This window comes from Pongo abelii, chromosome 5 (genome assembly GCF_028885655.2).
Source record: "Pongo abelii isolate AG06213 chromosome 5, NHGRI_mPonAbe1-v2.0_pri, whole genome shotgun sequence".
In the NCBI taxonomy this organism is placed as follows: domain Eukaryota; kingdom Metazoa; phylum Chordata; class Mammalia; order Primates; family Hominidae; genus Pongo; species Pongo abelii.
The window spans coordinates 105,809,080-105,821,348 of NC_071990.2; the positions used below are offsets into that span (position 1 = coordinate 105,809,080).

The window sequence follows — 12,269 nt, forward strand, 5'->3', positions numbered from 1 at the left end:
CTACACAATAAGAAAAACCTTCTTAATTCTTTTTAGAAGTTTAAGAAGTTAGTATCAGCGCCCTTTACATCATGTGGTCAAATAAAAAATTCAGAAATAATGTAGAATACTGCGCATATAGGAAGACTGGCCTTCAACATCTCCCATACAGAAGAAACAGGAATATATTCCATTTTAGTTTGTCACCACCTCACCTCACTTCACATTAAGGAGTTGCTTATCTGGTTATTAAGCTTAAGAGACGCACATCCACAAATTTTTTATCAAATCTCTAAAAATGGACATTAAACCATTTTGTCTCATTTATACACTATTTCATTCATCATAGTACTCCACAATTATTTCTGAATTACATCAACTAGAGTTTTGTGTTGTTGTGTTACAACGTAAGGACTGATGTTTTTCCTTACCAATTCATATTCATCAAAAAGCTGTATGAGGGAGGGTGGAATGAACATATGAAAGCCCTGTAAAAAAGCATTGATCTGAGGCTGAATGGCTCTTGTCATTCGAAGTTCAGTAACAAGCTGGACGTACTCCGCCTGTTGAAAAAGAAGTTTTCATAATGACTTTTTAAAAACTTTTTACATACTTAACGTTAATATAATTATTTCTTACTTAAGAGGTAAAGGTTTAAAATAAAATTGACACCAACACTCATACATCTCAGCAAATCAGCAAGCCACCATTCACTAAGCTGTTGAGGAAAAAATTCCAGGGACTCAATCATCCATGACTTCTCTCACACCCTATTTCAGCTGATACTATCACATCTACCTTTAAAAAAATATTCTCAATCTTACCTTGTCTCACTACCTCCATTTCAGCACCCCAGTCCAAGCTATCATCACTTCTCATCTGGATTACTGCAACATCTGGTGTCCCTGTTTCCATTTTTGCCCCTGTACTGATGCTTCTCCACACCTTAGCCAGAGTGATTTAAAAATATATATATGTATATATACACATAGATATATATATGTGTGTGTATGTATATGTAAATAACTCAGATCAGGCAACTCTCTTGCTCAAAAACCCTACAATGACTTCTCATGACATCTGGAGTAACATCCAAATTCCTTTCCGGGTCTCTAAGGCCCTAAATGATCTGGCCTCTGCCTTGCTCTCTGATCTCACTTCTTTCCATTCTCCCCCTAGTTCATTCATTCACTCAATTCTAGTTTCACTGGCTTTCTGGCTATTCCCAAAACACAAGCTTGTCCGGGCCCCAATGTGTTTATACTTCTAGATCATTCTCATTGAAATGTCTCATTAGAATGTAATCTCTCTGCAGACAGGGGCTTTGTTTTACCAGGATATGTACCAACTCCTAAAAAGTGGCTGCCACTTTGAAAGTATTCAAAAAATATGTGAAGAATGAATGCATACCATCATCAAATTCACTTAACACATACTTAGAACTTGATAAAATCGTTCTTTGTAGCATAGCCAATTCAATTCTGAGTTAAGGTAAGCTATATATTCACCCATTTTATTTTAAAGTACATGATAATCATAGAAAATATTGTTACTTAAAATTTAACTGGTAGTAAGCAGAGGGCATGGTGGCACATGCCTGTACTCCTAGTTACTAGGGGAGGCTGAGGTGGAAGCATTGCTTGAGCCCAGGAGTTCGAGTCTGCAGTGAACTATGACTGTGCCACCACACTCCAACCCGGGCAACAGGGCAAGATCCTGTCTCTTAAAGAAAAAAAAAATAATAATAACTGGTAATTTAAAAAATGTATGTTGGCTTAGAACAAAATGAATTATATACAGAGAGAGAGAAAGAGTATGTGTGTGTATACATATATAAACTATTACATGTTACCATTTATATATTTTTTAATTAGTTATAAGTGAAACTTTGTGAGTTAAAAACAATATGCTATAGCAGGTATATAGCTCCCACCTACTAGGAATTAATACTCTAACAGGGAAGAAACTCTGTTTTAGCCCTCTTCCTTTATTTATTTATTTTTTTTGGAACTAACCTGATGCTCTGTTCAAAAACAAACAAAAAAACCAAACAAACAAAAAACAGGAAAAAAAGACCAAAAAAAGGCACTGAGCCAGCAAGTTCTATATGACTGCTAGCTATGAATTCTTCACAGCTCTCAGAGCTACAGAAGTGTCACAGTAGATTCCTCACAGCTCTCCCAAAACCCTGTGTGGCTCCTTTTACAATTTAACACAAGGAAAGCTACCATCTCTGCTATTCAATCTAGTCTCACCCCAAATCCCACTTCCCACCAACCAAAGGTGCAAGTTTTTCTCTACTATATAGGAATTAATCAGCTACAAGTCACATACAGGTAGTTATTATAGAGAGGGAGACAGAAATGTGTACCCAACAGTCAAACAGAAACATACGCTAAATTTCCGGAGTCCAACCCGGGAAATAACATATATAAAATATTTTATAGTGATTACAGCAGTGATATCTGCATTAGCACATGACTATATTTCAGTTCATGTCTACTCTCACTAAAATTGTTCACTGGATGTACTAAAATTTTTCTGCCCCATTCATATAATTAATTAATTATACATCTATATTTTTTAAGATGCCAGGAAAGACCCTATTCTTCCCTAAAGAGACTTTTTCCCAAGAGGTTTTGGCTTTACAATCTTAAAGTGCGACTCAATAATCTCTGTGGAAGACCTTAACAAGTCATGAAGCATGAAAATAAAAGATTTATGACTTGCTCATGTGAACGTTACCTATTTTAATTGCATTCCATATCATCAGAACAGTATATACTCTCTTTTTTACCAATTAATTCCTATTATTTCCTCCTACATTCTATTTTTTAATTAATTTTTACAAATATAATACTCTATCACACTTTTCCTTCCATTTATTTTAATATTTATTATTTTCCACATGTATTTCAGCAACCCAGTTCATAGTTATTGATACCAATTTTTGAAAATCAGCTCCTTCACATCCCAGTCTTCATGCTAATTAAGTAATTTAAATGTGGATGGCAGTTGAACTAAATTATTTTTCAATAAAATAATGAAATCCTAGCTATCATAAACACTTAATTTTTCAGTAATATAAGAGTTTTTCAAATACTTGAAAGACAGCTGTGTTTAATGGAAAAATCTAAGTCAAACTGCTTCTAAAATGTTTCCCTGCCTCGCTAAACAGTACACCTTCAAACAGAATAAAACAAATTAATATTATCTTGACAATACAAATTTTACTATGAACACCCACTACTGTTACCCAGTAACATTTCAAGTGTTCATGCTGTGTAGAAATACACTGGCTAAGGGTTCTAAGGACAGAGCTTTGGTATCTCACTGGGATCGAGTTCCGGGGACGAGGGGTGACCGCCACGTCTGGGGTTCAGTCAACTCAGCTGCTCCCACCTGCCGGCTTTGGAGAATACAGGCGGTCCAGACAAGGTAGGGTCTCCTTCAACACAGCACATGTGCTCTACCAAAAAGCAGCCAGACTGCTTCTTTGGGCACGTCTCTGATCCCATTCCTTGTGACTTGTTAAGATCTCCCAACAGAGGTCTCCAGCCACGTCTTATAGGTGCATGCAGGCCAACAACAGGTAAGTACCTACCCCCTGGGACAGAGCTTCCAGAGGAAGGACCTGCCTGCCATCTTTGCTGTTTCATGGCCTTCTCTGCTGATACCTCCAGGTACGGGAGAAACCAGGGCAATGGGGTCTGGAGAGGACCCCCGGCAAACCACAGCAGCCCTATATACAGTAAAGTGGCCAGACCACTAAAAGAAAAACAAATGAACAGAAAACAACAACAATATCAACAAAAAGACCCCACAAAAACCTCAGTCAAAGGTCAGCAACCTCAAAGAACAAAGGTAGATTAAGGCCAAAAAGATGAAAAAGAATCAGCACAAAAATGCTGAAAACTCAAAAAGTCAGAGTGCCTCTTCTCCTCCAAGTGACCGCAATGCCTCTCCAGCAAAAGCACAGAACTGGTCTGAGGCTGAGATGGCTGAATTGACAGAAATAGGCTTCAGAAGGTGGGTAATAATAAACTTCACTGAGCTAAAGGAACATGTTTTAACCCAATGCAAAGAAGCTAAGAATCACAATAAAACAATACAGGAGCTGATAGCCACAACAGTCAGTTTAGAGAGGAACATAACAGATCTAATGGAGCTGAAAAACACAACATGAGAACTTCACAATGCAATCACAAGTATCAATAGCAGAATAGACCAAGCAGAGGAAAGAACCTCAGAGCTTGAAGACTATCTTTCCAAAATAAGACAGGCAGACAATAATAGAGAAAAAGGAACAAAAAGGAATGAATAAAACCTCCAAGAAATATGGGATTATATAAAGAGACCAAACCTACGACTGACTGGGGTACTTGAAAGAGACAAGGAGAATGGAACCAAGCTGGAAAACATACTTCAGGATATCATATAGGAGAACTCCCCCAGATTATCAGGACAGGCCAACATTCAAATTCAGGAAATGCAGAGAACCCCAGTAATATACTCCACAAAAAGATCAACCCCAAGACATATAATCAGATGTGTCTTCACATCAGATTCCCCAAAGCCATCAGATTCCCCAAGGTCCAAATGAAAGAAAAGCTGTTAAGGGCAGCCAGAGATAAAGGCCAGGTCATCTACAAAGGGAAACCCATCAGACTAACAGCAAACCTCTCAGTGAAAACCCTGCAAGCCAGAAGAGACTGGTGGCCAATATTCAACATTCTTAAAGAAAAGAATTTCCAACTGAGAATTTCGTATCTGGCCAAACTAAGCTTTTAAGCAAAGGAGAAATAAGATCCTTTTCAGAAAAGCAAATGCTAAGGCAATTTGTTACTACCAGTCCTGCCTTACCAGAGCTCCTGAAGAAAGGACTAAATATGGAAAGAAAAAACTGTTACCAGCCACTACAAAAATACACTGAAGTACACTGACCAGTGACACTATGAAGCAACCACATAAACCAACCCTGCAAAATAACCAGCTAGCATCATCATGACAGGATCAAATTCATACATAACAATACTAACATTAAATGTAAATGGGTTAAATGCCCCAATTAAAAGATCAAGAATGGCAAGCTGGATGAAGAGCCAAGACCCATCAGTATGCTGTCCTCAAGAGACCCATCTCACATGCAAAGACACACACAGGCTCTAAATAAAGAGATGGAGGAAATTTTACCAAGCAAATGGAAAACAGAAAAAAGCAGGAGTTGCAACCCTAGATTCTGACAAAAGAGACTTTAAACCAACAAAGATTAAAAAAAGACAAGGGCATTACATAATGGTAAAAGGTTCAATTCAACAAGAAGAGCTATCATAAATATATATGCAACCAACACAGGAGCACCCAAATTCAAAAAACAAGTGCTTAGAGAACTGCAAAGAGACTTAGACTCCCACACAATAATAGTGAGAGACTTTAACACCCCACTAACAATATTAGACAGATCATCAAGACAGAAATTTAACAAAGATATTCTGGACCTGAACTCAGCTCTGTATCAAGTGGACCTGATAGATATCCACAGAACTTCCCACCGAAATTCAACAGAATATACATTTTTCTCATCACCACATGACACTTATTCTGAAATTGATCACATAATCAGAAGTAAAACTTTCCTTGGCAAATGCAAAAGAAATGAAATCATAACAAACAGTCTCTCAGACCACAGCACAATCAAATTAGAACTCAAGATTAAGAAATTCACTCAAAACCACACAACTACATAGAAATTGAACAACCTGCTCCTGAATGACTCTTGGGTAAACAACAAAATTATGGGAGAAATCAAGAATTTATCTGAAACTAATGAGAACAAAGAGACAATGTACCAGAATCTCTGGGAGGCAGCTAAAGCAGTGTTAAGAGGGAAATTTATAGCACTAAATGCCCACATCAAAAAGCTAGAAAGATCTCAAGTTAACAACCTGACATCTCAACTAAAATAACTAGAGAGCCAAGAGCGAACAAACTCCAATGCTGGCAGAAGACAAGAAATAACCAAGATCAGAGGTGAACTGAAGAAGACAGAGACACAAAACAACCCTTCAAAAAATTCAATGAATCCAGGAGCTGATTTTTTGAAAATATTAATAAAATAGATAGACCTCTAGCTAGACTAATGAAGAAAAGTGAGAAGAATGAAATAAACACAATCAGAAATGATAAGGTAGATATCACCACTGACCCCAAAGAAATATAAACAACCAGCCAGGCACAGTGACTCATGCCTGTAATCCCAGCACTTTGAGAGGCTGAGGTGGGTGGATCACGAGGTCAGGAGTTCTAGACCAGCTGGGCCAGCATGGTGAAACATCATCTTTACTAAAAACACAAAAAATTAGCCAGGCATGGTGGTGCGCGCCTGTAGTCTCAGCTACTCGGGAGGCTGAGGCAGGAGAATTTCTTGAACCCAGCAGGCGGAGGTTGCAGCGAGCTGAGATCGCGCCACTGCACCCCAGCCTGAGTGACAGAGCCAGATTCCATCTCAAAAAAAAAATATATATATATATATACACACACACACTTATTATTAAAGTCACAAACTAGTTATAAGAATTGATAGTCTGATAAAAATCCTATTACTTCAGCTTCCTTGAAACAAATTCAGTCATTGAAAATAGTGATTGAAGAGTCGCTTCCAAGATGGCCGAATAGGAACAGCTCTGGTCTACGGCTCCCAGCGAGATTGACACAGAAGATGGGTGATGTCTGCATTTCCAACTAAGATGACTGGTTCAACTCATTGGGACTGGTTGGACAGTGGGTGCAGCCCACAGAGGGCGAGCCAAAGCAGGGCAGGGTGTTGTCTCACCCGGGAAGCACAAGGGGTCAGGGGTTTTCCCCTTCCTAGCCAAGGGAAGCCGTGACTGACTATCCCTGGGGGAACGGTACACTCCTGCCCAAATAATGCACTTTTCCCACAGTCTTCGCAACCGGCAGACCAGGAGATTCCCTTCTGTGCCTGGCTCAGAGGTTCCCATGCCCATGGAGCCTTGCTTGCTGCCAGCACAGCAGTCTGAGATTGACCTGGGTCACTGGACCTTGGCGGGGAGAGGGGCGTCCACCATTGCTGAGGCTTGAGTAGGAGGTTCTATGCTCACAGTATAAACAAAGAGGCAGGGAAGCTTGCGGCCCACCGCAGCTCAGCAAGGCCTACTGCCTCTCTAGATTCCACCTCTAGGGGCAGGACATACCTGAACAAAAGGCAGCAGACAGCTTCTCCAGACTTAAACATCCCTGCCTGACAGCTCTGAAGAGAGCAGTGGTTCTCCCAGCACGGCGTTTGAGCTATGAGAACGGACAGACTGCCTCCTCTCAAGTGGGTCCCTGACTCCCGTGTAGCCTGACTGGACACCTCATACAGGTGGGTGCCCCTCTGGGACGAAGCTTCAAGAAGAAGGTACAGGCAGCAATATTTGCTGTTCTGCAGCCACCGCTGGTGATACCCAGGCAAACAGGGTCTGGAGTGGACCTCCAGCAAACTCCAACAGACCTGCAGCTAAGGGGCCTGTTTGTTAGAAGGAAAACTAACACATAGAAAGAAAGAGCATCAACATCAACAAAAAGGACATCCACACCAAAACCCCATCCATAGGTCACCAACATCAAAGACCAAAGGTAGATAAAACTGCAAAGATGGGAAGAAACCAGAGCAGAAAGACTGAAAATTCCAAAAACCAGAACACCTCTTCACCTCCAAAGGAACACAACTCCTAGCCAGCAACGGAACAAAACTGGATGGAGAATGAGTTTGATGAACTGACAGAAGTAGGCTTCAGAAGGTCGGTAATAACAAACTTCTCCAAGTTAAAGAAGCACGTTCTAACCCATCACAAGGAAGCTAAAAACCTTGAAAAAAGGTTAAACGAATGGGTAACTAGAATAACCAGTGTAGAGAAGAGCTTAAATGACTTGATGGAGCTGAAAACCACAGTACGAAAACTTCGTGAAGCATACATAAGCTTCAACAGCCGATTCGATCAAGTGGAAGAAAGGATGTCAGTGATTAAAGATCAAATTAATGAAATAAAGCGAAAAGACAAGATTAGAGAAAAAAAGAATGAAAAGAAACTAACAAAGCCTCCAAGAAATATGGGACTATGTGAAAAGACCAAATATACATTTGATTGGTGTGCCTGAAAGTGACGGGGAGAATGGAACCAAGTTAGAAAACACTCTTCAGGATATTATCCAAGAGAACTTCCCCAATCTAGCAAGGGAGGCTAACATCCAAATTCAGGACATACAGAGAACACCACAAAGATATTCCTCGAGAAGAGCAACCCCAAGACATATAAAATGTCAGATTTACCAAGGTTGAAATGAAGGAAAAAATGTTAAGGGCAGCCAGAGAGAAAGGTCGGGTTACCCACAAAGGGAAGCCCATCAGACTATCAGCAGATCTCTCTGCAGAAACCCTACAAAACAGAAGAGAATGGGGGCCAATATTCAGTATTCTTAAAGAAAAGGATTTTCAACCCAGAATTTCATATCCAGCCAAACTAAGCTTCATAAGTGAAAGAGAAATAAAATCCTTTCCAGACAAGCAAATGCTGAGAGACTTTGTCACCACCAGGCCTGACTTGCAAGAGCTCCTGAAGGAAGCACTAAACATGGAAAGTAATAACCGGTACCAGCCACTGCAAAAACAAGCCAAACTGTAAAGACCATCGACGCTATGAAGAAACTGCAACAATTAACGGGCGAAATAACCAGCTAGAATCATAACGACAGGATCAAATTCAAACATAACAATACAAACCTTAAATGTAAATGGGCTAAATGCTCCAATTAAAAGACACAGACTGGCAAATTGGATAAAGAGTCAAGACCCATCAGTGTGCTGTATTCAGGAGACCCATCTCACGTGCAAAGACACACATAGGCTCAAAATAAAGGGATGGAGGAAGATCTACCAAGCAAATGGAAAGCAAAAAAAAAAAAAAAAAGCAGGGGTTGCAATCCTGGTCTCTGATAAAACAGACGTTAGACCAAAGAAGATCAAAACAGACAAGGAAGGACATTACATAATGGTAAAAGGATCAATGCAACAAGAAGAGCTAAACGACCTAAATATATATGCACCCAATACAGGAGCACCCAGAATCATAAAGCAAGTCCTTAGAGAGCTACAGAGAGACTTAGACTCCCACAAAATAATAATGGGAGACTTTAACACCTAGCTGTCAATATTAGACAGATCAATGAGACAGAAGGTTAACAAGGTTATCCAGGGCTTTAACTCAGCTCTGGACAAAGCAGACCTAATAGACATCTACAGAACTCTCCACCCCAAATCAACAGAATATAGATTCTTCTCAGCACCACATCACACTTATTCTAAAATTGACCATATAATTGGAAGTAAAACACTCCTCAGGAAATGTAAAAGAAAAGAAATCACAACAAACTGTCTCTCAGAGCACAGTGCAATCAAATTAGAACTCAGGATTAAGAAACTCACTCAAAACCGCTCAACTAAATGGAAAATGAACAACCTGCTCCTGAATGACTACAGGGTAAATAACAAAAGTAAGTCAGAAATAAAAATGTTATTTGAAACCAATGAGAACAAAGACACAACGTACCAGAATCTCTGGGACACATTCAAAGCAATGTGTAGAAGGAAATTTTTAGCACTAAACGCCCACAAGAGAAAGCAGGAGAGATCTAAAATCAACACCCTAACATCACAATTAAAAGAACTAGAAAAGCAAGAGCAAACAAATTCAAAAGCTAGCAGAAGACAAGAAATAACTAAGATCAAAGCAGAATTGAAGGAGACAGGAACACGAAAAGCGCTTCAAACAAATCAATAAATCCAGGAGCTGGTTTTTTGAAAAGATCAACAAAATAGATACACCGCTAGCAAGACTAATAAAGAAGAAAAGAGAGAAGAATAAAATACATGCAATAAAATTATAAAGGGGATAGCACCACTAATCCTACAGAAATACAAACTACTATCAGAGAATACTATAAACATCTCTATGCAAATAAACTAGAAAATCCAGAAGAAATGGATAAATTCCTAGACACATACACCATCCCAAGACTAAACCAGGAAGAAGCTGAATCTCTGAATATATCAATAACAGGTTCTGAAATTGAGGCAATAATTAATAGCCTACCAACTAAAACAGTCCAGGACCAGTGGATTCACAGGCAAATTCTACCAGAGGTACAAAGAGGAGGTGGTACCACTCCTTCTGAAACTATTCCAATCAATAGAAAAAGAGGGAATCCTCTCTAACTTATTTTATGAGGCCAACATCATCCTGATACCAAAGCCTGGCAGAGACACAACAAAAAAAGAGAATTTTAGACCAATATCCCTGATGAAAATCAATGCAAAAATCCTCAACAAAATACTGGCAAACCAAATCCAGCAGCACATAAAAAGCTTATCCACCACAATCAACTCGGCTTCATCCCTGGGATGCAAGGCTGGTTCAACATATACAATCAATAAACATAATCCATCAAATAGAACCAACGGCAAAAACCACATGATTATCTCAATAGATGCAGAAAAGGCCTTTGACAAAATTCAACAGCCTTTCATGCTAAAAACTCGCAGTAAACTAGGAATTGATGGAATGCATCTCAAAATAATAAGAGCTATTTATGACAAACCCACAGCCAGTATCATACTGAACAGGGAAAAAAAACCGGAAGCATTCCCTTTGAAAACTGGCACAAGACAAGGATGTCCTCTCTCACCACTCCTATTCAACATAGTATTGGAAATTCTGGCCACGGCAATTAGGCAAGAGAAAGCAATAATGCATATTCAAATAGGAAGAGAGGAAGTCAAATTGTCTCTGTTTGCAGATGACATGATTGTATATTTAGAAAACCCCATCGTCTCAGCCCAAAATCTCCTTAAGCTGATAAACAACTTCAGCAAAGTCTCAGGATACAAAATCAATGTGCAAAAATCACAAGCATTCCTATACACCAATAAGAGACAAACAGAGAAACAAATCGTGAGTGAACTTCCATTCACAATTGCTATTAAGAGAATAAAATACCCAGGAATACAACTTACAACGGATGTGAAGAACCCCTTCAAGGAGAACTGCAAACCGCTGCTTTCAAGAAATAAGACAGGACACAAACAAATGGAAAAACATTCCATGCTTATGGATAGGAAGAAGCAATATCATAATAATGGCCTTACTGCCCAAAGTAATTTATAGATTCAATGCTATCTCCAACAAGCTACCATTCACTTTCTTCACAGAATTGGAAAAAACTACTTTAAAGTTCATATGGAACCAAAAAAGAGCCCACATAGCCATGACAATCCTGGGCAAGAAGAACAAAGCTGGAGGCATCACGCTACCAGACTTCAAACTATACTACAAGGCTACAGTAACCAAAACAGAAAGGTACTGGTACCAAAATGATATATAGACCAATGGAACAGAACAGAGCCCTCAGAAGTAACACCACACATCTACCACCATCTGATCTTTGACAAACCTGACACACACAAGCAATGGGGAAAAGATTCCTTTTTAAATAAATGGTTTTGGGAAAACTGGCTAGCCATATGCAGAAAACTGAAACCGGACCCCTTACTTATACTTTATACAAAAATCAACTCAAGACAGATCAAAGACTTAAACGTAAGACCTAGGACCATAAAAATCCTGCAAGAAAGCCTGGGCAATACCATTAAGGACATAGGCATGGGCAAAGACTTCATGTCTAAAACACCAAAAGCAATGGCAACAAAAGCCAAAATTGACAAATGGGATCTAATTAAACTAAAGAGCTTCTGCACAGCAAAAGAAACTACCATCAGAGTGAACAGGCAACCTACAGAATGGGAGACAATTTTTGCAATCTATCCATCTGACAAAGGGTTAATATCCAGAATCTACAAAGAGCTTACACAAATTTACAAGAAAAAAACAAACAACCCCATCAAAAAATGGGCAAAGGATATGAACAAACACTCCTCAAAAGAAGACATTTATGCAGCCAACAAACACATGAAAAAATGCTCATCATCACTGGTCATTAGAGAAACACAAATCAAAACCACAATGAGATACCATCTCACACCAGTTAGAATGGCAATCATTAAAAAGTCAGGAAACAACAGATGCTGGAGAGGATGTGGAAAAACAGGAACACTTTTACACTCTTGGTGGGAGTGTAAATTAGTTCAACCATTGTGGAAGACAGTGTGGAGATTCCTCAAGGATCTAGAACTAGAAATACCATTTGACCCAGTGATCCCATTACTGGGCATATAC

At 39.3% G+C, this 12,269-nt stretch overlaps 1 protein-coding gene across 13 annotated transcripts in view; it reads right to left on the minus strand.

Annotated features, from left to right (window-relative positions):
- Nucleotides 1-12,269, minus strand: part of HACE1 (HECT domain and ankyrin repeat containing E3 ubiquitin protein ligase 1) — a 125,033-nt gene that overhangs the window by 15,847 nt on the left and 96,917 nt on the right. For 10 of the 13 annotated variants that reach the window (XM_054557919.2, XM_009242111.4, XM_002817193.4 and 7 more), the window contains one exon: nt 411-542. The exons of the other annotated variants lie outside the window; for them this stretch is intronic. In XM_054557919.2, the coding sequence (XP_054413894.1) occupies nt 411-542 (132 nt within the window). The remainder of the gene's footprint in view (nt 1-410; nt 543-12,269) is intronic. 13 annotated transcript variants of the gene reach the window in all.